At 40.7% G+C, this 26,627-nt stretch overlaps 1 protein-coding gene across 6 annotated transcripts in view; it reads right to left on the bottom strand.

Annotated features, from left to right (window-relative positions):
• akap13 (A-kinase anchoring protein 13) overlaps window positions 1–20,180 on the bottom strand; it is a 71,419-nt gene extending 51,239 nt beyond the window's left edge. For all 6 annotated transcript variants that reach the window (XM_079555873.1, XM_079555875.1, XM_079555877.1 and 3 more), the window contains exons 1-2: window positions 20,020–20,180; window positions 5,576–5,619 (exon numbers count right to left, since the gene is read on the bottom strand). In XM_079555873.1, coding sequence (XP_079411999.1) covers window positions 5,576–5,608 — 33 coding nt within the window. In that variant the 5' untranslated portion in view covers window positions 5,609–5,619; window positions 20,020–20,180. The remainder of the gene's footprint in view (window positions 1–5,575; window positions 5,620–20,019) is intronic.
• Window positions 20,181–26,627: the final 6,447 nt, after the last annotated feature.

Here is a 26,627-nt window from a genome sequence, read left to right as displayed (position 1 = left end):
GGTTTGTTCTACCCTTATCGGCTACGACACACCTTTCTCAAGAAGTGACTTATTCTAATAGAACATTCTGATGTAGGAAGAGTGCCTTGGATTGTACTTTAGTTGACCCTTGAATTCATTTTAAGGTTTGCATTGCTTGGAGTGGAGTTAAAAAAAAAAAAAATTTAAATCAGTGGACTAAAAACAGTGCAGAACGTTGCTGAATTAACAGACGCCACGTAATGAGAGATGAAAGATATGAATTATTGAATCAAAGGATTTTGAGCAGAGATATTTTTTTTCTTTTTTGCACTGCTATGCAAACAAACAACTGAGATTGGTTCGACGACAAACTTATTTGCTGAAATTTGAACAATTATTTGCTGTGAGGAGACACTTCTATTTGTTAAATTAAAATCAGAAGGGAAACTAATAAACCAACAAACGAATGGCCCTCAATGACAGGATAGATTCACCAGAACGTAGTGAAAACAATTGTATTTAAGATTTTGCTGAAATATATACCTTAATAGCGTAAATACCACTGTGCATGGGCCATGGTAGAGTCCCAGCTCTATCCTTGAAAAATTGTCTTCCTTTGTCACTTATTTTATTTAGAATTACGTTTTGTTTTCTTAATTTCTTCATAAAGGTACCACTTCACTTTACCGGCGTAATCAATAAACAGAAACCCGTCATTTGCACTTGAACATTGTAATGATTGCACACAGGAGATAATAATGGTAGAACTATTAAGCCACATGTGTCTGGGTTGATTCAGGCTACCAGGGGTTCAAAAGCAGCCTGGCATGTACACAAATGGATGTCTTTAGCTTTGTAGCATGGCTGTGCTCTCGGCGGGTAATAGGTACTTAACAAAGTGACCTGCTGAGGCATTGACCTGCTAATCATGGAGCTTCACCGGGGAACAGGCAGCTTTTTAGCGGCTTCAAAAGAACAGTTGGGTGTGTGGACCCCATTCCACCCCCTCTTTTATAAGTGAAGCCTTCTCTACACATTCTGTGGCAACAATGTATAGTTTCTCAGTTCATTAATGCAAACGCTGAACTTTATACTGTACAGGGTGAATTTAAGGTTATGTCTTGCTGTCACACAAGAGCAACTGAACCGTCATAAAGCTCCAAACACAACCAAACCTGGCCCTAATGACTAGCTGGACACCGACACAGTTACTTTTTATTTTCTATTTTTGTTGCAATGAGAGGCAAGTCCGCTCACAGTAAACAACACAAATTCCTTTTCGAAGTATCTTTCGGCAACATTTACAGGGTGCAATAATCTGTAGTCTGTTTTATAACCAAATGAATAATGTATGGTGGTGCTGCTGTTATTTACTGGCTAACATTCAAAGCACATGACGTACTAATGGCACAGTTTATTTCTCAAGATGACATTGACACTTACATCTAAATGCATTATTGTGTGAATGGGCATGTTGTCTATACAAGATGCTCATTCCATAGCAAGCTGGTCACGTAATTATATGCTACACTGAAAGGCAAGAATGTAAATAACATGTTTGTTCTCTTTGCAGCAGCCACTTATCGTTGAAAAGCTCATTACCGTCCTTCGCCCGGTGAATCAGAATAAACTACCGGTATTTGTGGACATATCATAACCTAAACATTTGCGTGAAGGAAATTTGATTATAGAATATCCAGGTCAAGCACTCTTTCATGAGCTAAAGTATCTAAGGCTGAAAGCAGTGGCTAAAATGTAAAGACTGATGGGTCTTGACTGTGCCTGTTGCATTGAGAAGTCAAGGGGTAAATCATCCATAAATTTGTTGTTACAGATGTTTGATTTGTTGTCAGTATCGTCAACTGGACTGGGTTGATATAGTTGAGGACATTACGCTTCTATCAACTCTCACCTGCATCAACCCAGTCTAATCGACAAAATTGAAAATCGCTGGTATGATAGAAAGTCCCAATGAGAGATAAATGTACAGATATTCATGGAGTAAAGCTTTTCTTTGTTTGTTGTCCACAATCAGACAATTCTTGGCTTTCTCTCCCACTCGCTCTGCAATGTGCTGGTCAGCTGCAAGAGCTTGTTCAGCGACAGATTGTTACTGTTGCGCTTGTTCCACTGAGAGGCACAGAAGTTACACGACATAATTGCCCCTTGTACATCCTACCTTATTGTGAACACTTCATCATATTTTGTTATATCCTGATTAAATATGCTGTTTTTGCATTATAGAATTTGATTATGTCAAACTTTCAGGTGGAGGGAAGAGGCCAATACAGCTTTACAGGAGACACACTGTTTTTTGAAAGAAATAGATCCACAAATCCGCCAATTTAATCTTACTTACGTTAACTTGATCTTACTTACGTAAGATTAAATTGGCGGATTTGTGGATCTATTTCTTAGTCGGCTGAAAGTCCTTTCGACTGACCAACATCATGCAAATGCTTTGGAATATTATTTTGTACAGCAGTTTTTGTTTTATATGGATGGGCCCAGGAATTCCAGAGATGAACAAGGTCCAAGAATTACAGAGTTACAGTTGTTACTACTATAGCATTCTTAGCACTACGTCAATTTCAACCTTAGGCTCTTCAACATGGTGTGATGTCACTCGGAAGAAACTTATTTACTTAACAATATTACTATTTTATTTTATTTTTTATTGCAAAGGATATTACAATACCTGTAACAAAACACATTTACCATGGGGGTCAATGACTTAATTCTGATGATTTTTTTGTTTGTTTGTATGAGTTCTATAATACAAAAGGATTAGTATTAATTTCAGTCATGGCATGACATCCAATGCATAAAAAAATCTTTAAAGGGATATTTGAGGATTTTTGACAAAGGGCCTCATTTCCTTGTTTTCCAGAGTATTGTTGATTTCTGGAGAGATATGTTTTTTAATTCATGCAGTCGTTATATTTGAAGAGTTTAGTGGTGCTACACTAGTGCTAGACTAGTGTATGTCTATGGTAACTAGTAGCCTGCATTAAAAACCTCTTGTTGCCATATACGTTGCCATATCTGATTTGTAGAAAGCTCTTTTGTGAATTCCACATGAAGTAATGCCCCTCCGCAGGTAAACAAACTACTGTAGATCCGGTAACCTAGCAGATCACTCCGCCACTGCGTAGATTACAACCAGGAAGCTGATGCTGCTCAAACATAAGTTCTTTTTAAACACAAAATGGTCATATTTCAAAAATTTGTCAGTCAACACAGACATTTATATCGGTAGTCTGGTGCTATAAGTGATTTGCCTGAGGTGCCCTGTGCTTGAGTCAGACTGTTTTTAATGCAGGCTACTAGTTACCTAACGCTACCCTAGCACTAACCTTGCACCACTAAACTCTTCAAATATAAGGACGGCATGAATTAAAAAAAAATACATATATATAACACTCTGGATAACTAGGAAATGAGGCCCTATGTCAAAAATCCTGATATATCCCTTTATGTCACCAGTTGACCATTAACTTTATCCATTACATAGAAAATAAGATTCAAACAAGGTAAGGTAAAGTAAAGGTAAAATGCTTTCACTGCCATTTTACAATTGTACGAGGAAATATTTAGATCATATGGTTTAGTCCTGAACCGGTCTGAGAGTATGAGCCAACCTGACCAGCATGTGGAAGTGGAATTTGGTAAAGTGGGGAACCCTAAACAGGCATGGGGAAATCATGTGAACTCCACACAGGAAGGCCCTGCACGGTCCAGGACTAGAACCCTGCACTCTCTTGTCACAAGGCAAGACCACTCAGTCACTGCACCACTCTCACGTAACAATGGAAGCTGTGATTTCAAACTACTGAGATAACCTTTGTAATGTGGATCACTGAAATTCAGAAGAAAATGGTTAGAAGTTCAGCAACCAGAAACGGCCTAAGCCACATGCTGTACCTGTTCCACCTGAACCACCTGACCGGGCTCCTCCAGAGACCACCCAGGTGTCCTGCTGTTGGGTCTAATCTGTGTGTGGTGGTCACTTGATAATGACATTTGTTTTTCGGCTAATCCCTTTCTTACTCTGGGCTGTCAGATCTTTTCATTATGTCAACATAATACTTTGTCAATTAGTCGTAATCAGAGAAAGTGGAAAGTGTCAATATACATGTCTACACTCATAATCAAATAAACAAGGGCCATCATGAATGCATTAGGTCCCGGATTTCAAAACTGTGGAAAGATCTATTCGCCCTAAGTTCTTTGTGGTTCTCACTATCACCGATGTTCTCTACCAACTGTGACAGTCACAGTGCTCTAAGCGCTTTGGGCCTAATCAAGGTAGAAAAGCGCTAAATAAGTTGAGACCATTAACCATTTTTAAGAAAAAGAGAGTGTGTAAATTATTATGGAAGCTAAAAAAGCAAATTGTAAGAAGAAGAAGAAGAAGAAGAAGAAGAAGTCACATACTGGTCTAGTGCTGATGAAATGGGGCTATAGTCACAAAGCGTGTTACATGAGACAGTTGTACATTCCCCCATAGTCTGTGGTGTTCAGTCTCCCCCTGTCGCGACTGCGGTCCCTCTGACCACCACCAAGCATTCAGACACACACATCATTCATCCTGGCCTATTGCACATGTTTTTAGTGAGTACCCGGAGGAAACCAACGCAGACACTGGGAGAACATGCAAACTCCACACAGAAAGGCCCCGCCCAGGTGGGCCTCGAACCCAGACTCTCTAGCTGCACTACCGTGCCGCCAAAAAAGGCTCAACTAAACTGAACTAGTTGGCTGGCCCTACTACATATTTAATGATATGTATGTGGAGTCTACAGACATAAGTTAGGAGACTCTGAGGTGATACACCAAAACCATGCATTTGTCTCCAGCAGGTTAGACTACTGTAACGGCCTGCTCACTGGCATCTCTAAATGAGCTGTCAAACAGCTGCAGTACATCCAGAACGCTGCTGCTCGAGGCTTGACAAGAACCAGGAAATACGACCATATTAGTCCAGTGCTCCAGTCTCTGCACTGGCTTCCTGTCACTCAGAGAATAGAATTTAAAACAGCTCTGCTTGTTACAAGTCTTTTCATGGTTTAGCACCGAAGTACATCTCTGACATGTTAGAGCCGTATGAACCATCTCGGGCCCTGGGAACTTCAGGGAGGGGTCTCCTGGTGGTTCTGAGAGTCAATAATAAACACGGTGAGGCTGCGTTTCAGTTTCATGCAGCTAAAATCTGGAACAGTCTTCATGAGGACGTGAGACAGGCCTCAACTCTGACAATGTTCAAATCCAGGCTGAAGACAGTTCTTTTTACCCATGCATATTACAACTGAAAGCATCTTATCTGCACTCTTGCCTTTTACTGTTATTGATTAATTTTATGTTGATGTTTTATTGATTTTATCTGTTTTCTTGTAATTTTATGCAAATGTGAAGCACTTTGAATTGCCTTGTGTATGAATTGTGCTCTACAAATAAACTTGCCTTGCCTTACACATAAGCAGCGACTCAACTGCTTCAGGTCACAGCCTGTTGCAATGGTTAGTCATAGTTGTGTTAAATATCCATTCTGACTTTGATTTGTTTAACATGCATTAACATTCGCAACAACATGTTTTACTGTTTTATTACTTACATATAGTGGAGCTTGTTGTGGACTGAGTTTCATGTCCCTGGGCGCTGAAAAAAAAGAAAGGAAAAAAAAGCATGTTATATCATCCATAATATTACAAACATAATAGTCATCACTAATAGAAAGTGTGTAGGGTATGAGACATGGTCACAAAGCACAGTTTTTAAAGGTATAATAATGAATTAATTGGGGTAGTCTGACAGAAGCACGGCTGCATACATCGGCGCCAAGCAACATCTGCCACCAGCCTTCCACTCACAACTACCTGTTTTTTCCTCACTGTCTCCCATTCAGGTACTCCTCAGGCCTATCCCTGCTTGGCTTTTGAGAACTGTCAAGAGCAGGCATTCACAAGGTGTGCTATGGCAAACAATTTACAAAACGATTCTATCCAAAACCTACTAAGCCCAGCATAGTACATCAGCTTGCATCAACAGAACATAGCTGTCAACAAGGTGACACTTAAGCTTTGCCCTGGCAGCTTCCCAGCACTCTCTGGGAGGTTAACAGTGCACACGGAAGCTATAGGCAGAGCAAAACACTACATGCCGCATTGGGAAAAAGTTAGAAAACTACCAATTATACCCATATACGAGCTCTCGCTGGCCAATCTGTGGACTGCCTGGGCTACACACCATGAAATCAACAAACTCTTTGCACACATAAAACACAACTTAGCCTCTACTTCAAGGGCTAATGCCAGCTAGATCAGTTGGCAGGATTTAGCAGCTCATGTTCACGTTTGATTCCCCTTCTTCAAGTCTGAGACGCAGTCCTCAAAGCCGTTTTCTGGGCACAAGGTCAGAGGCAGCGGGTGTGTAATTACATCCAAACAAACCTATTACAGCCACAGACTTGAGGACAAATGGGATGGAAACCTTTGTGTTGAACTTTCTTGAAGAGACATTGGCTTGCTTACATTTATCATTGAATCCGAGGAATGTTCGGCTTTGAGAGAGCGCATTCTCCTCAGTTATTCGGGAAGACAATTTTCTATTGTTTGCTGTTCCCTGGCTCTAAAACAAGTCCTTGCCACCGGCCTCAGTGGTCAGCAGGGCATTAATCACATGAAGCCCACAGCGGGGGAGGCGGCGGCTAAAGGCCAGGACCTAATGAGTTCAGCAGAGAACACCGGGAGAGTCAATGTTAGACTGCACAGAGCACCAGAGCGAGGAAAGGCCAATTCGCTTTCTGAGGCCCAATCCAAACATTTTTCCACTTTTCGGCTAAATAAATAGGCTGGAGCTAGAATTAGGCGGATCAGGTAAGGGGATAATCAGCGACTCTAATAATACCCAGGAGTCTAATCCTCTTCGCTCAACTGCCGTGGGCACAAACCAACTTCTTCACAGCATGCACTGATCGGACAGCCACGTAATGTCAAATAAGGTTTCAATAACTGATTTGACCACATTTTAACAATATAAACAGAGTCACAGAAAATTTTGTAAAATATACTTTACCACACAGCAACTAGATCTATTGCAATTTGAATGTTTGCATCTGATTAATTGCAAATAAGGCAAAGGCTGCAGTTTTTAGATAATATGATCATAATATTGGCCAACACTTCATTATTCAATCATCCCGTACTTGGTGGTGGCAAGCTACTATTATAGCCACAACTGCCCTTGGGTAGACTGATGGAAGCGCGGCAACCATCTGAGCTAGCATCGGGCAGCACGGTAGCGCAGCGGTTAGTGCTAGTGCTTCACAATTAGAACGTCCCAGGTTCGATTCCCACCTGGATGAGGCCTTTCTGTGTGGAGATTTCATGCTCTCCTTGAGTCTGCGTAGCTTTTCTCCGGGTTCTCCGGTTTCCCCTACAACTAAAAACATGTACAATAGGTGAATCCTCTAGCCTTGTGATTCTGACCATCAGCGCCTTAACATATGGCCCTCTGTCTGTAAACTAGATATGCTGTTTTATAGGGTGTTATTATAAACTGCCTGACCCAAAAAAATTGCCACAAAAGAAAGGTCACACGCTTGTTAGACTTAGGCTTCTGTAATGTCAAAAGATTTATTTCCGCCCAATGTTGCGTACATTTTTCACCAAGATCTTGCATTGATGATGGGAGACTGTGACCACTGTGCAAAGCCTTCTCCGGCACATCCCAAAGATTCTCAAAGGATCTGGTGGCCAATCCATGTGCGAAAATGATGATGACGTCTCATGCTCCCGGAACCACTCTTTCACAATGTGAGCCTGATGAATCCTGGCATTGTCATCTTGTAATAATCCATTGATGGAATAACCTGATCATTCAAGGTGTTCAGTCAGCTGGTCTCATTCTTTTGGCACTTAGTGTTGCTGAACCTAGACCTGACCAATTGCAGCAACCCCAGATCATTTGATCAGTAGCTGTGTGAAAAACTATATTACAATGCATATGATTCTATGCAGTTCATATATAACACTCTTCTCTCAAATGCTAATGCCCAGGACATGTTTAAAATGTGCCCGGTGCACTCTGATCGCAATTGTAAAAAATAAAACCTCACAATTACAGACATTTTTCCAAAACTGGGGAGCTCTCTTGTATCATTAATCTACCAGTATGGATGCTCTGCAGCTTGAAGCATCACCCTACATTTACACAAGTCACAAGCTTACACAATAAAGTAGGCTGCCTGATGATAGAGTGAGAAATTTGAGGGGCAAATCAACACCAATTTGTCATTAGATGTGAAGAAAGTCTGAGTTGAGCTATTTCTTTCAAATTGTAGAAACTGACACTTCTATTATTAGCTCTCAAGGTCTCTATTTTAAATTGATATTTCAAGGTGAAGTAAAATGTGCTACATCACACGTGTGAGTTTTCTTCATTACAAATGACCTGCTATGTTCAGAGAGAGTTCACCATAGAAACTGCCATAGGTGCTGCAGTTGCAGTCAGGCGTCGCTGTTAGTCCTGTTACTGTATTGATTTGCAGAAGTGTGTGGGACAGAACTGTTTGTCACAGATGGTTTTGCCCCAAATTACACAAGACCTTTGCTCTTACAAACTCTGATTCAGAGGTTACAGGAAGCGATGTAATAAATAATGCTCTATTTGGTTCATGCTGATTTTACATCGTTGTTGAAAAAACACTCGATAAGGCTTTTACCAACTATTCCACTGTATCTTGATCTTTCAGAAACTAGTTAATCATCTGTGTAATCTATTAATGTCTCTCTGCAACCACACACATTTCTATTTAGATTATACTAAATACTTCTTTAAAAGTTTGATTATCGAGTCACCTGTATATTAATTAAAAAAATAACTGTTGGCTTTTTGAGTCAGTTACCAAAGAAACGGCTGCAGGTCATTATTTTAATTCTGTCAAAATGCATCTATATACAACACTCCCTCTTCGGTCCGGGCATAACAAGATCACTTTTGGCCACTATTGGCAGTGAAAGAAGTAGAGCACTAAAGCTCTGTATTGTGACACAAGTTTAGTATTGCACTTATTACGATGGTTGTCAATACAATCCTCACACGGGAGGATTGTATTGACAATCTAAAAATTCTACGCAATTTAGTTGTACAATGACAAACAAACTCTTTACTTGACTTTACTGATGCAGTTTAGTTGTTGTACACAATATGACAATGTGAACTATGGCTATTTTTTCCATTCTTGATAAATATTATATTATTATTATTATTATTATTATTATTATTATTATTATTATTATTATTATTATTATTATTATTATTAAGCTAATAACCAGTGCTGACTTTCCCATCTTTAACAGACAACTTTTGAGAAATAACATCTTCTAGAAAACCCTGGTGCCTCCCGACACCTGCTTATGGGGATTACACAACCCATTAACTCCATCTAAAACTCTTGGGGACAGCCGGGCCTCAGCCAAGCTCCTTAGAGTCTGTATTATGATAAAAACTGCCTTTGAACTTTAAAAGAGGATTTTTTTCACTTCCTGGCTGCAGAAAGGACACAAAGAAGGAGGGCACGGGCCACGCTTAAGTGCCGGACCATCACCAATGAGCCAATAAATCAAGAGATAAAAGCCGCTCAATAGTGGGATAGGGTACTGATATGCAGAGTTAGGCCTGTGAATGGAGCTATTATGGTTTTGCCCAGGTCCCGGGCTGGCAAAAGAGACTATATCAGCCATGTGACGGCAGCGTGAATGGAAGGATGAACGGGATTAGCTTCACAACTCATTAATCTGGCTGTCTTCTACTCACTTCACACTCATCGACAGAGGATTTCCCAACATGAGCATACAGCAGATGCACAACACTCTATGGCTCCTCTCCTGGGCATGGGAGTCTTTTCTATAGAAGACGTAAACACCGATTAATCCGTCTACGGCTGACCTGCTGCCAATAAAGATTACCATAATAGCCTGACTGTGCAATAGAGTATTTACTCAGCATGTTATTGAGACTTGTGCATGCAGGCACACTCTGTGTGGTTACTGTGATATACTAAGAGAGAATAATACAATGAGAAGAACAATGTGAAGATTCATGTTTGTTCCATCCAACTCTTTGGCCGCTTTGCAAATGACCAACATGTATGGTCTGGATTAGTTTTATTGTTGGTGGGGTTCTTTTCATTTTTGCACTAAATGAAAAAGAGCTTGACTACCACCAGTCCAATGCTTTTAAAGGCTCACACTTTTGACACATGACCCCCTTTAAAGGAACAGTCCACCGTTTTTACATACCGAGATATGTTCTTACCTGAGCTTAGACGAGTTGATATGTACCTGTCTGGTCTTTGTGCGTGCCCGTGGAAGAGCTTGGTCGCTTCTAACTTCACCCCATTTGGAGCTTTAGGAATATGCTAGCTGAGGCCAAATGCTAACAACATCTTTGGTCGTTTTGCGTGATTGAGCGCACACACAAAAAACAGACAGGTACGTATGAACTCGTCTAAGCTCAGGTAAGAACATCTCTCAGTATATTAAGAACATATCTCAGTATGGAAACGGTGGCCTGTTCCTTTAAGATCTTGACATTGCATTACTGTAATATGGTCCCTTTACTCTGTCTGCACTTTTGGCAAAGGATATTGAAAAAAGTACTGTTCACAGGCATCGGTATCAAAAAACAAGTACCATTAAAGTACCGGGGGCATTACCGCGATACCCCCATAGTGGCTAAGGGCAAATCCAAAAGTTTTACTATAATATAGGAACCACTAGGGACTTTACACGTGTCAAAAACAATTTAAAAGCACGGCTACAAAGACTTGTATTGTTTCTAGAAAAAAATAATACAGTTTACTTCCTATACCCAACATTGCCTTCTAAATTAAACTTCAGTAATATGTTCATAGAAAAGCATAGGGCTGTAACAGACTGTCAAGTTGGTGCAACTACTGTTATATGCAATAGGTCTACAATTTATCCTTATCATTACAATTGATATAACATATATTAGTACATTATATCTAATATATATTAGCCTATGAAAATATGATATGAAAAGACTGTGTCAGATCGGTATCGGATCAGTATCAGCCAGCATGAAACGTTGAAAAATCTGATCGGGAGCTCAAAAAAACTGTGAAAAGTCATGTCATGTCATTTACATTATCATAACATTGCATTGCTGTGGCTCCATATCCCCCCCCCATAAAAAAAAAATAGTAAAGCTAGTTAAGCCAAATAAACAATACAAATTCTACAAATGCAGACTTTGTATATACTGTATGTCTGCAGTAAATGTGTAGAAATTACTTCATGTTTTGATGTATTTGTGGGGCCACGGTTTTTGGCGGGGGCATGACTCCAGTGCGGGCAGGCGGGCTTTAAGGAAAAAGGGTTGAAAGCCACTGGTCTATGGCACCAATACATCTCCTGCATTAAGGCCACTTCTTTATGTAACAGCTGCGTCCAGTTCAAAGGCCACATCTCTTCAAACTACTGAAATGAAAGCAGGTCAGGGTCTTGCTGTTGCTCAAAGATTGAAATAGAAAAAAAAAAAAAAAAAAGGTCCCGGCTTTTACCAAGTCAAAGTCTGAAAGTGGAATGCCAAACAAAGTGACTCTAAGAACCCTGCATTTAAAGCGAGTAGCACCTGACCTAATGGCTTTTACCAAAAATGTACGTGACTATTACAGCATAGCACTGCCATTTTAGTCATTTACAAGGCCATTATCACGCTGCACTTTGGCGAATAGCTTTCAACTGATCTTATCAAGAAACTCGCATCTGCATAGGAAATAAAGTTCAGACTGGCTATATTTAACTGGGACCATCAGTGCGCTCGTGTTTAACATTCCAAGAGAATGTCTAAGGCCATTTTCAAGATAAGAACAAAATATGAACATCGAAACTTAGGAAGGAGAATATTTAGAACCTTGCTCAGAAGACTATAGCTTTAATTGCATGATTAAAAAGAAATCATATTGTATTTCACATTGTGTACAGCATTCTACCTTGGTTTACTTCCTCCTGTATCCCATTAAAGTAGGTGCTAACGTGGTGAAAAGCTGTCACCCGACACCAAACCAGATCATAACAAAAGAGACTGGCCTAAGGAGATGGTGCAGGAAGAGAGGACATGTGCACCTCACCTTTGCACACAAATGATAACAATGTGACACACAGCCTTAACACATTTTGCCTTTTTGGCTGAACTTATTTTTTAAAGGTTATCAATGGATTTAGTCATCAAGAACAATTACGCTATGCTGGGTGCTCAGACCTAATCAAATCGCCATAGCTTCACATTAATTTTCTTGACTTGACCTGTATTATGAGTTTGATTTAGATATAATGGGAATAACTCTCACACATTCATCACCACAAGGCCAAACATGTTGCACAAAGGTTCTCAAGTCAAGTGCTATTGCTGCCACTTGAATAACTATAAGAGGCCCAATATGGTTTGATGTTTAACAGAGGTTTGTTTGGCCTCATTCAGAGCAGACCCCCTCCATCCCCATTCCACAGTAACCACTAGTTACTAAGCAAAGTCTACGGTGCATGGTTCACCCCCAGCTGAACGTCCCAGAGAGAGCCAATGCACGCAGCCCCGTGCTTTATCATCTGCCTCTCTGGTGCACAGCAAAAATAGTCCGAGTAACATCACAACAGAGAAACAACGCCGGCACAGTCACTCGGACACAGCTTGTTGACAACCATTTAGATAGTCACGGCAGTTTGATTTAATCAGACCTTGCGATTGTCTCTATGGGCAGATATGAGGCCCTTGTGGTGACGCGACCTCACCCCCTCACACAAAAGCCTCTTCTGTGCAGGGCCTGAACACAAACGCTGGCCGACAACAGCGGGACGGGGGATGAAAGCTCTCCTCAGTGTTTGGTGACAGTTATTACCCTCTCCACTGAAACCAAATACCTGTGGGCCCAGATAGCATTATCTTATTGCGAGGCACACAATATGGGGCTCGGCCTGTAATCAGTGCTGAAGCCTTGATCAGTGCCCCGCCCCTGCTCTGATGCCCACTATATTTCCATAGCACCAAAACATGGAGGCTCGTTATTCATGGTTTTCTGAGTTCAGATGATTGTGGTTATGTAATTGAGGCGTTTATCGTATAACGCACAACTTAACAGTTAAATACAAGTGTTTGCCCAATATTAGGATTGCAATCTTTGTTTTTTCAATTCCATATATAATATTAATATTACTAATAATGAGAATATCAATAATAATAATAATAATAATAATAATAATAATAATAATAATAATAATAACAATTATCAGAATAGTTTGTATTGTTATCCATTGTTTGTAAACAGGTTCACAAACTAGGATTTGTTTCTCGGTGGAGACCTGCAACATTAAACATAAAAACATGCAACACTGAGTTTAGATAAAAATAAGTTATACAACTTTAAATTATAAACTATAAGGGTTTAGGGCCATGCATAAAGAATATTATAATGCATTAGTCTTACATTCCGCTTTTCCAGACGCTCAAAGTCGCTTTACAATTTTGTGCAAAATTCATTCACATCATATTTGGTAGTGCCAAGCTATGTTCGTAGCCACAGCTGCCCTGGGGTAGACTGATAAGCCGTTAAACTTGTTCTCTATGGTGTCCATCTAGGGGACATATCATCATAACTGGCAGTCCTCCTAAGCAAGACTGAATTGCTTTACTACTTCACATGTTCTCCCCTGTGTAGGTTTCCTCTGGTTTCCCCTGACCACTAAAACATGCTGGTCAGGAAGGTCCACAGTGGCGGCCTGCAGTCACTGCAGCTCACTACTACTAACCTGGTTGGTACTTGGATGGGAGACCGCTTGGGTCACACCAGGAAGCCTGGGTGAATGTAGTGTGTGAGTGAGTGGTTAGTGGTGATCGGAGAGGCCGATGGCACAGACTGGTTGCCTCGCTTCCGTCAGTCTACTCCAGGGCAGCTGTGGCTACAATAGCTTACCACCACCGAGCATGGAGTGAATTATTAATGACGACAGTGTAGTACTGAGAAACTTGGCAATACAGGCTTGTAAAGCACAATACACGTGTAAGGCATTATTATTAAGCCTTCATATGATCATTGCATTTTCGTTGTACCTTTCTATAATGACAAATACAGCACTTAATTACTTATCGGAACAAACTTTATGATATTAAACTGTAAAGCTATGTATTTGTAACTTTCCTTGCTGTAAAAACTTGGACTGCAGAATCAGCAGGGCACCATTCACTGTCTGAAAGATAACAGCACTAAAAGTGATGTGGAGCTCACCTTCTATACAGCACAGCCGGAAAATCTATATGTAGCTTCGCTGGAATCATTCCACAAAAACTAGCTACAGAACCATATTATTGAGAAAATCAACATTTGAATTTAAAAGCAAAGACAAAGGAGGGAGGAAATTAGCACAAAAGAGATCAATCTGTAGAAAGAGGATTTGATTTTAACGGTCTACAAGTAAATACCTGCTGTTAAAATATTAGTTTAGTTTTTTAGTTTGTGGATTGCACAATTGACAATAATGCAGTCCATTTGGATTATGCAGTGGTTTAAATGTAAAACTGCCACAACAATCAGATTCACAATGTTCATTTCTATCTTATTTTCAGTATCCACTTTGACCATTCTTTTTGTTTAGATGTTTTCTTTACTTGGCTGCTTGACACGTATTGGCTTCAAACTGCAGGCCTTACCCTGAAGGGCTAGATGCAATTAGCAGCTGAAACATGAAGCAGGGAAAAAAAACATATACCGGTATTTGAACACTAAATAATTGTTAAATCTAATGCCACAAGAACTATAAAAAGGCTAATGTAGCCTGACATATCAATATAGAGGGGATAAAGGCCTATGTCAAAGAGCCTTACTGACCCCACACAAAGAAAGAATTGCGTTAGTGTGAGTCAGTGAAGTGAAGGCATGTCGAGCTGGTCAATAAGAAACTCTCATTTACCCATAAAAATGCAGGACATTCTGTGTGCCTTCCCTGCACTGTTGACCTCTCTGGGGTCTAAACGAATTAATCACCAGATGACACAATTCAGTTTCTGTGGCTATTTCCTTTTGATTTCACCACGCTGTTTGCACTGAAGGGAAGTGCAAACAGCAGCAACTTTCACCACAAAAAGAAATGAAACAAAATGGCACACTAAACTACTAAAAAAGTGTCAGATATACTACTATTACTGCTAATCAACAATTAGTATCAATTAGTAATCAGTTAGTATGTAATTTAACAGTGGATTCACATGGGCAGACACGTTGTTATTAAAACCATGAAGCTTATCAGTGAGGCAGACATTGCCACACACTGCAGGTGCATGCATCAGACTTTGCCCTGAGGAGCGTTTCCCAAGAGAAAAATCACGAAAAAACACAGAGGTACAAAGGTACTAAACAATTCCTACGTTTAATTATGCTGCGTTTATTATAATCTTAAAATGATTCTTAATTTTAGTTCCTCCAAACTAGGCCTTATGAAGGTGGCAGGCGAAACCTTACCCGCAGTGAGTTGGCAGGCGGTGGCTCGGAGCAGACGGGCTCAGGTGCACATTAAGTTCATTTTGAGTCCATCAGAAAAGGCAGGTGTGTTTACACTAGGCAGGTATCCTCAGCAGCGGGCATGTGAGCGCTCAGTGCACTGATTACACTGAGCTAAATATGGCTTTGTGCTAACACAGACAGTAGGCAGATCAAAGGCTGATGTCAGAGGAGGGGTGGGGCTTAGGGCCACACATCAGGTGGCTCTTACTTGTTTTGCTTTTAAAACACTCTAGTGGTCCTTAATGGGTTATAAGACTTCATATAAAACCGTACAATATTATTTATCTGTATCAGAAAAGATAGCATCCATATTTAAAGTATCACAATAAAAGCATAATCCATGATCTAAATTAGACCTGGGCAAAATACATCTTGCGGGCCACATCCGGTCCGCGAGATGATTCGGCCCACTACTTGTAGGGCATAATTTCAGAAGTCTCTAAAAAAAAGTAAGTCTCTAGACCATTCCTGTGCGGAGTTATGATTTATTTATTTTTTTATTATCAGATTGCTCACTCCAGCCACTAGGGGGCATCTTAAATTTTTAAAAAAAGGAAAGAATTCCACAGGTGTCCAGCAGAGGGCACTGACATAACGAAAGATCAGGATATAAATAACACATTGTAGTCAAGTGGGAAATGGACAGTCTGCCCCTGCCCCTCAATAGTATATTCCCAATCAAAACATTTTTTTTATTTTGGAGCTTTTGTTAATGGACCCCGGCAATACACTCCCGATATACAGTATTTTGGACCCAGGGAACTTGGAGACCCTGCTAGTGCATCGCTTCATTTCCAACAAACTCCATTTTGAAGGAAGCACAGAGGTGCTTTCAGTGCGATGGTTGAAGTTAACGAGGCCAAAAAGTTGAATAACCTCCATGATGTACACACATGCGCGACCTTGGCTTGACATGGCTAATTTTTTACTAAATAACGGCATCAGCTATTCAAAATATACAAAGTTGAGCAGAATAAATTCCAGTTATTGTTGGTGCTGCCCTCCGACTCAAATCAGGCTTTTCATGTGGCTCCTTATGAAAATTAATTGCCCACCCCTGATCTAAATGATACTGTCATATTGTACTTAAAGAGACTAGATGCAAGTTGGTCACTTTATGCTCACTACTGCCCCCTCAGGTCTTACGCGTAACTGCAGTCTCTATATTAAGCTTGTGCATGACAACTTTTTGAGTGACAGTGCAGGATTTTAGAGGTGGTGAATAAGTCTGGGCTCATTTTACACATAACACGGCTGGAAGATGTAGGGGGATGAAAATACTTACTTTTAACATTTTTAAACTCTGTGTAGTCCCTTTAAATCAAGCTGTTGATATTTCAGCTTTGATGAACACATGATTTAGCATACTATAGAAGGCTTTGTTATTTACACACCATCGTCTTCACTCAAGCCTTTTGATAGTTTTGACCCCAGTTTTGTTTTGAAATTCCTTTAAAGTATATTTAGACTTCTGATAATCACAGAGCAATGACCCTTTGGAAGACTTCCCAAGCAGAAATGCCACTGAATTTGTAATGACATTTTTAATCAGCATAAGATCGAATAAACATAAAAAGTTTTATTCACAAGCCATGTCATAGCTCTGACAGTGATTACGCAGTGAAAATATTATTCAGTCAACTATAATGTTTGTGCCAGGTCCTTTCCACAACCCTTATAGAGTGCCAGGCTGCACCTTTTCCCCAGTATTACAGTTCCAAAATATGGCCAATTTTTAGAAATAACACCACTACTGTGAAAGCTAACAAGCAAGTGTGTCCCAGAAGCTGTAAGACACTACAAACACACAATGCAACAGCTATGGCGTGTTTTGGAACAACCAGTGCGTTTGCTCTTTGGCGCGGTGCAAGAATTCCAGTGATTCCTGACTGAGCCAAGTACCGGTAGATATCAGCGGGGAATTCAGTCACAAAGAAGCACATAAAAACTCCCACACAGCAAAACACCACGAGAGCTGCTACCTGTAAGACTTCCTCTAATGCCGCCTTTCTACAGTAAATACAGAGTAATTACAAGGCTGACACTGTGTGCATCCTCGATCATCATTAAATTAGGGGGTTTGTGAAGTTGAGAAATTGGCTGGGCTGAGCGTGGAGCCAGCGGAATCCTCGTGGCAATTTACAGGCACTCCAATGGGGGACCAATCCTCTTTCATTTGTCTCTTGTACTGGAACTAAATACATATTTCTGGCTCGAACTGGCTCACAAGCCTCAGCTGGAAGAGACACAGGCGGCGCTCTAATAAGCTTTTGTTTAGCGGGGCCCCGACTGATAGTCTACAGAATAAAAAACACAGTTATGGCAGGATGTTTACTAGTGCAAGCCCAAAAACTCCAGATTGTTGCAATGTCATGTATCTTTGGAAGTCCTGGTTTATTACTTAGAATTCAGAAACGTTACATAAGTTGACTTTACCACGTTTAATGAAATATTCCACAAAATATGAGTGGAAGTAAGCAAATGAGTCTTTGCAATGTTCTGTTACAAGCCAAAGCCGCAATACTGATTACAATGTGACCCATTTTGCCACGGAAAGAGACAATTTCAAATGTTACTTAAAGGGGCTAGATGTAAGTTTGTGATTGTATACTCACTACTGCCATCTCAGGCCTTATGCGTAACTGCAGATTCTATATTAAGTTCGTGCATGACGGCACTTCGGACCCGAATTAACGCCTTTTTGAGTGACAGTGCAGGATTTCAGAGGCAGTTGTGGCGAATAGGTCTGGGCTCATTCTACACATTAGGACATGGCTGGAACATGTAGGGGGGAGTAAAATACATAATTTTAACATTTTTAAACTCCGTATAGTCCCTTCAAAGTATTTGGAAAATAGAAACACACACCCAAACAAAAAAAGTTAATGAGCAATATAATCTTCAACCTCTGCCCAATAAAGTGAACTTCCTTAAGCAGTTTAAATATTACAGTAAGGGTGAGGTCAGAGTTTAATGAACCCTTAATTTTGCATATAAAAGTTAAATATTACCAATTAAAGTGAAATCCAACTTCCTGTGAATAAAACACACCTTTGTTTATGCATATTCTTATCTTCGACCTCACATTGATTAAGTCACAGCTTCCTTAGCCATTCTCCGTTAACTTCTAACTTCTTACATATTACTGCCGCTCACACAAAGGCTTTGACAGGGCACAATGTTTACATGGAGAAGCTATTGGTTACCTGACGCCGGGTCTGCCGGATGTGTGCCGGTCACAAAAGCAGTTTGAGGGCACACAATCACAAGGGTCAAGCCACTATTGTGAAGGCTGTGATTTCAACCGTGTCCAGTATTTGTCATCCACCTGCCCCGACAGCAGATAAAGGCCCATTTCTTTGACGGGAAAGCAATAAAACATGGTCCAAATCCGTAAATCCTTTCAGCTCATCCAGCACAGTGGCAAAAGATTTTCTTTGTCACAAGTTCTTGGCCAAGAAACTCTGGCCTTTTAGTCAAGAGGTGGGGATAGTGAGAAAAGATGGCACTCAATCAGCACAGGCATACTATTATCTTAAATCAATACTTTTTAGCTCCAGTAGAAGTTAAAAGGTTTGCCAAATAGTCCAAATGGCAGGGGAAAAAGAGAAAGCAAGGCAAAGCTGGACTGATTAAAAACAATTCTACTCCAGTGACAGAAGGACTACCGTAAAACTGTGCATAAGGACTACAACTTAGTAGGCCACATCCCATAAAAAAAAAAGCCTATGACTAACTCCACAAATTAAGAGTGATACTTTTAAGCATAGGAAACCAGTAAGTAGCACGACTGCCTTGTCTGCCTGCCCTTTTCAATAAGTTCAAGTGGGTGAGGTCAGGCGAGTATAAATGAATTAGTAGGCTACTGTTTAAGGCCTACATGGGAGCACACCCTCCCTCCCATATAAATGGAAGCATGTGGTGAGATCAGCTGATGCTTTTGTACTGCATTATCTTGCCCCCCATGTGTGTCAGTTTAAATGGGTAAAGTTAAACTGGGTGTGGGCAAAATAAAATATCTTTATAGACAAATGTTACACAGCATTTTGCACGTTAAATGCCTTTGGTACTAAACACTCTGTAACTTCACTATTACAACATCCCTCTGGCCTTTGGCTATTGGTCAACGCCGATCTCATGATGGCGTGTTTATCTTTTGTGTTCTACTTCCCTAAGAATGATATGCAGTGGATTAGGCTACAATCGCGTCTCTCTTTTGTATCCTGTTACATTTCTATCACACCACATTGTCCTTCCTCGCCCTCGCTGCGTTCACAGAAACACGAGAAGCTCCCACACTAATACAGCCCTGCGCCCAATGAGGATGTCATGGCTACCAGGCAACGCGTAAAAAAACAGCCCGAATGCGCTATTACACAACTTTTGGTTTTAAGTTACGTTTATAGTCTCCAGAAAACGCCCCATCAATGCAACTGTATACTGTTAATAGGCCACAAGTGTAAGGCACTTCTCCTCCTTACCTCAAGCGGCAACAGATGACGCTCAGCATGAAGTGGCGGCTTTTGGACACATTGCCTGATAATAATCCTTCCAATGAATGGGATTTGGGAGGCTTCGCAGTTCTTGGACAAAGTTGCGGAGAAGGTCGGTGCGCGTAGTGTGTGCGCCCCCGACGCTTTTCTTAAACTGTGTCCGCGGAGACGCAAGAGAGTGGCTGCACTTTCTTACAGTTGTTAGTGTTTCCCAGGACAACTCAGTGGGCGGAGACTCCAGGAGGGCTATTATAAGGGCTATTTACATGTGGCTTCTTTAAAGAGTTCAGTATCACACTTCCGGAGAAGATTCTGCTGCGATGGGATAGATCTTTGAGGGAGTGCGCGTTAATATTAAAGTGAATTTCATGAGCCAATCCTGTGTGTTTGATCCAGATAGTTGGGATATTTCCAATGAATCTGCAAAGTCTAGCTAATTACACCATAAATACTGTACACAATAACAACAACTTTCTTAAACTTGACAGTCTAATCCAACTACTCATATGCGGAAAAATGTGGGGTGTTTATCCAAATTACAAGAGATTCATTAGAGTGGGGACTTTTGGCATGCTTCAAGTGGCTCCAGTACAAACCACCACCACGGCAATGCAGAAACCTCATGTGTGGGTGGGTGCAACTGCCCTCTGGTGGTTTAAATGAGCGCTGCCTCCCCCAACATGAACGAAGCACATTTTCTCCTGTTTGGCATAACCCAAATCTAAAAGATTGTCAAGATAATGACAAAAATTAAAAGCAAATGAGGATGTAAACACAACAAAATGAGCATTAAATAATGACCCAAAAAAACGGCACAAAAGAGCAACAAAAAAATCAACAAACAAGCAACAAAAAAGCGACAAAAACACAACAAAAAAAGTGACCAAAAAAAGGATGAAGGTGCAATAAAAAATGATAAAAGTGCAGCAAAAATTGTCAAAAACTCAACAAAAAGTGGAGAAAATGTGACAAAAATGTGATTTAAAAAAAGGCGACAACAACACAGCAACAACGCAAGGAAAAAGATCTGTTTCGATCAGTTTTGTGGGTCTTAGCTTTCAAATGCGGCGTTAAACAGGCTTCAGTCCAGAAGCGTTTAGATTTGGGTAAAGCTGAACTGGAGAAAATAGACTCAGTTAAAGGAACAGGCCACCATTTTTACATACTGAGATATGTTCTTGATATGCCTGAGCTTAGACGAGTTGATACGTACCAGTCTGGTCTTTGTGCGTGCCCGTGGAAGAGCTTGGTCGCCTCTAACTTCACCCCCGTTTGGAGGGAGAGTCCAAATGCTAACAGCATCTTTGGTCTTTTTGTGTGACTGAGGGCGGACAGTTCTTCCACACTGTGATATGTTCTTACCTGAGCTTAGACACGTTGATGCATACCTGTCTGGTCTTTGTGCTTGGTAGTTTCCAACTTCACCCCCATTTGGAGCTATAGGAATACATTGGGAGAGGCCAAATGCTAACATCTTTGGTCGCTTTGCGTGACTGAGGGCACGCACAAAGACCAGACAGGTACGTATCAACTCGTCTAAATTCAGGCAAGAACATATCTCAGTATGTAAAAATGGTGGCCTGTTCCTTTAAGGTGGGGGTTAAGGGGTTAAATTGGCCTACTTCAAATATGTAATACGTGTGAATGTGTTGAACAAATTTGACGATAGAGTATGCATAGTGTCTACCAATAAAATGTCTTCAGGAAGTACATGTCAATTCCCAGCAATCACAACGAGGACTCCAAAAATAGAACATTTACATAACATAGGTGGTAATTGTGTATTCAAAAGCACAAAAAGGATGCGCCACAGCTCATTTCGTTCATGATTTTTTTTTTCTAAGCAAAACCTGTATACTGTGTGCCTTTTGTACGCCTTTGAAAAGTGTGACTTCGTTGAACCTTGTGAGCACATGAGCCCCCATTCACAGATAAAATCAGTGCAGCCAACATGCGGATAGCCCCTGAGGGTTTGAGGCAGAGCTGTGGACGGAGCCGAGACAAAGTGGTAATGGCTGTTCATGTCCCCGCAACACAAAAGCCTTTTTCTTTGCCCATTTGCCCTACAAATTGACAGCGGGTACAAGCAGACAGTTCTATCAAGTGAAATATTTCTGAATGGTCCATCTAAAGCCACCATTACAGCTCGAGTTTGTCTCACTCCTCTCTTTCTGAGCACAGCATATTCCCTGTTATGGTTTTGGCTGTGACAAAAGCATTACGGATGAATTACAACACAGTCTGCAGCCTTTCCCCGAATAAATGCCTCTTGCTCGAATGGAGAAAAAACCTGCAATAAATATCCTAAATTCTCAGATGAAACGTCTTTATCTGCAGCCGGCACACTATCGAGATTTACATTAAGTCTGATAAATAAGGCTATAAAGCAAAAAATAGAATTGTAAGTAAAATTCCACCACTTGAAGGCGGCGCACTGCATCGTTAATCCTGCAAATGATCTTTAGTGCGAACAAAAAGCAGCTGCAGGTGATATAAAAAAAAAAAAAAAAAAGTGAAGACAAAGGTAAGCTTACATTTTAGACCCAGAGAAAATCTCCTCTGTTTTTGACCCCTTCTTTAATGTCACATGAGTATTCTGTCAGGAGCAGAGGTGACCAGTTTCTGAATCTTGAACCAGGAGCATGGTGGGAACGGAGAGCCCATTGTCCATGTTTTTTTTTTTTTGGGTTAGAGCAGAGCAGCCAGGGGAAATCCACAGAAATATGGGGAGGTCATGCAAACGCCAGTCTACCCAGAAAGGTAGTATACGGTTAATATAGGCAAGTGAGTATTTTTGGTAATTTCTGCACACTTTACATATGGCCTCCCTGCTGCACATCAGTAAGATAAAGAAGCTTGTAGTCCTCACTCAGCCAATCAGAAGAGATCGCGCTACATCACAGATCCCACTACCATGGCATTTGACCAATCAGCAGAGACCTGTCGTGCTCTCAACTCCCTGTTTTCTTGGAAGTCTGAAAAAGACCCAAGTCTGGCTAAATTCATGGTACATTTACATGACTTGAAAACTAACCTTAATAAGCTGATGAAACTCACACATTTTATTGGTGAATAATCATGTTAAGTGATAATATATGTGTTGGTTTTTGAAGGACAAATATATTTTAGTGAAATAAGTGAAATTACAGCATGAAAAAGGCAGGGCACCATATTTGATCATATGCCCTGTTCACTTAAACCCTGTAAACTTAAACCGTTTTTTGTTTTTAAATATGTTGCCAAGGTTAGTTTTAGTAAAAATTTTAGCACCACCCGAGACCTGAAAGTATGCACCTGTTGATTTTTTTTTTTACCACTTAAAGGGCAATGAACTAAATATGGTAACTTCACTCACATTGATTTTATGCATGATGTTGAAACATTTTGAAAAATGTTAAAACAGAACTAAACTTGTGTTATGGCCCCCAATAACACTCAAAGTATTATACTTCAAACTATTTCAATGAGTGCCCTATAAAGGGTTAAGCTCCCGGATGCACAGATTGCTACCAGCACGACAAGTATTGACTGCCTATTGCTATATGTGAATTTGTAGCAGAGAGGGGTTGCTTGGTGCAGCCTTCCCTCCGACTCATGCAAACATCTGAGCCTTGAGCATTGTCTATCTACCCACCTGTACACCAGCCCGGCTTAGGTAATGGCAGGTGGTATAGAAAAGAGTCTCCATTGAGAGCCATGCTGAGCAGCACTTTAGACACATCATTATTGCTGCCTGGATAAGAGGGAGAAGGGGGAGAAGGGGTGACGTGTGGAGAATGTGCAAGCGGACGCGAGACTGCCAGAACATAGGCGAGACGGGGAAACAAGCATGGCACAAAAGAGTACATAGCTGCCTTTGTGCGGCTCTAAAAGGAGGTTTTGTAAGCTAGAGGACTTGCAGGATGGAAGTGGATGGAAGAGATAGCGCTCCAGAAGAGAAAAAAAAAGGAGGTCCAGCCAGAGTAAACACTTGGACAGCAAGACAAAAACACACAAGTTTGGAGAAGGGAGCGGGAGGCGTATCACTGGGTTGAAGTGGGTCGGAGTAGAGCATACAATTTGTCTCATGATTTACTGAAAAGAGCCTTAGTCCAACTGTCAACAGATTGTCTGGGTTTTAGATGTTCTGCACAGGGTACTTTTATCTTACAAACTGGAGAGATTAGCCTGAAATTAAAGGGGGGAATAAGTTCAAATTACATGAAGGGATATTTAATTGAACTAACTGTTTTTGTAATTTCACTATTGAAATCCTTACCGTAGCCCTTCAGTGCATATGACACACTTAGACAATTTTTTTGCTAAAAGATTGTTCCCAGCTTTATTTATATTGATAATTTTTGTGATGTTCCTTATCTGACACCGACAGGAAGTGACATAGCTGAAGGCAAACATTGCCGTGCCAACCATGTGTGTCAATGGGAAATGAGTGAGTCAAACTGCTATGGAAATTTACCTTTATCTATGTCACTTCAAATTCAAATACATATATTAGTCCTTTATAGTGCTTTTCCACTTTACAATTTTGCGCATTATTCATTTCATTCACTCCATATTCGGTGGTGGCAAGCTATGTTTGTAGCCACAGCTGCCTTGGGGTAACCTGAGGGGAGCGAGGCAGCCAGTCTCCCCCTCAACCACCACCACTTATTAGCACATCATTCATCCAGGCTACCTCTTATTCACCCACGGTCTCTGACTTATGAGACTATGTAATTGGAAATAATTTTGATAATACGCATATTAGGTAATACAATTCATTAAAAAAAACATTGTACATTTCCACTCCTTTCAGACTTCTTGGGTTTCCCTTCGCAATCCCTAATCTTTCTCCAAGACTGTAGATTTTGGCAGTACTTTTAGCATATATACTTTTCTTGTTTTTCATCGTGGCACTTATTAGTGGAAATGTCGGAAGCAAAAATGAAATGAATAAATAACGCTCGGGGAGAGTCGAACAAGGACCAATTTGTAATGTTCAAACAATTGGAACAAAGCGCTGCAGATCTTATGGGGTCATTATTTGTATCATCAACCAATTGATGCTTTAGGCAAATACTAAACCCTAAGCTGGCAGTCAACTACACAACAAAAATGATTAGAACTACAGGAAATAGAATGCAGTCGAGTGCATGGATACTGTTACAGTTTATTATACCTCTATTTTGAGTTTGTGGTCCTTGTGAGTGAAGTTACAATTATAGTGGCGTTGAAACATACACAGTAATAAGCCGTGTGTCCACTAGGTGTCCTCATGTGTGGCCATGCCTATCAGTAAATCCATGATCCCATCAGTTAGGATTTACTGCCTGTGTCCAAAGCAAATCACTGCGAAATCTGCATGTTTTTGCCAGTAGGCCCTATTTTCTTAACACAATATATATTTAGTTTTGTATCCATTATGGAAAAAAGTATTACTAGTTTAAATAATTAGGCTGCAATGACTGTTTAGTGTGAGCATTCACATAATTGTCTATGGCACATGTCTACTCTCGTGCACATGCGACAGCACGTCAGGTGACTTAAGCCGCGCTGTTTCATCCAATCAGAAGAGAGCCAATGTGAAGGTTGGGCCATGCTGTTTGTTGCCTCCTACACACCTCCACTCTCCACCTCCATTCACTAAAGCCCTGAAGATTAACTCCCTCAGATCTCCTATCTGTAATTACGAGCAAACAGGAGTAGCCCAGGCACACAGGCAGTATAAAGAGAACTGTGGATATGCTCTGTTGGGAAATAAACAGAGACCGGCTATTGTTGTTGCCGGCTCAGCATCTATGATTTCATCTCACTGAGGAGGCCTATGTAAAGACATTAGTACAGTGGCTCTAACTTGTAATCTAATTATGCTGTACGTACCTCAGCTATGAAACAAGAAAATTGACTTTAATATGGTCACGTAATAACTAATTTATGTTACCACACAGTTTCATGTTTTCCATGTTTCAATTAACTGCAATGCAATGGTATTAAAGAAACAAAAGACAGCTTTTGACACAGCCCAAAAGTACAAGCAAATAATAGCTGCAGCGGGACTTTGTTGTGTTTTTCTTCACCTTGTTAACTTGCAGCGCCCACAAAGATGTTCAAGCAGGTAACACACACAAACAACCCCATTGGCTCCAATTAGATGACACATGCAGAGAGTCTCTAAAGAAAGCTTGATAAAAGTTTAAACCAAGGAAAGAAAACATGTTTATTTGACTTCAGGATAAAAGTTGGGCTGAAAACCACAGTATTACAACAGTAGCTTTAAGGCTTTTGTTTGACGCTAAATCACCGCAGAAAGAGTGGGTTTATCACTCTTTCTTAAATGGTCCCCTGGAAGCCGTTCATTTTCTGGGTTGCATGATATGTCTGTGCTCAGCCGCCTGCGCCCCTCCTCCTGGGACAGGCCTCCACACACCATTAGTTGTAATCCTGCTATGTGCACCAAAGGATGAAGCTCTGAGACATGTCCCAGAATGGTGTATTAGCACGCAAACATTTGATCTCCCTCTGAGGATGGCTTCTGATCAAAGAAACCCACTCTCTGTAACCCTACACCATCTTTTTAAAGGAGCTCCATATTGGATATAATTTCTGGATTATTTCAC

This window comes from Gobius niger (genome assembly GCF_951799975.1).
Source record: "Gobius niger genome assembly, chromosome: 4".
NCBI lineage: Eukaryota > Metazoa > Chordata > Actinopteri > Gobiiformes > Gobiidae > Gobius > Gobius niger.
Note: the sequence above shows the minus strand (reverse complement) of the source record. Positions and strands in the feature narration are given on the sequence as shown.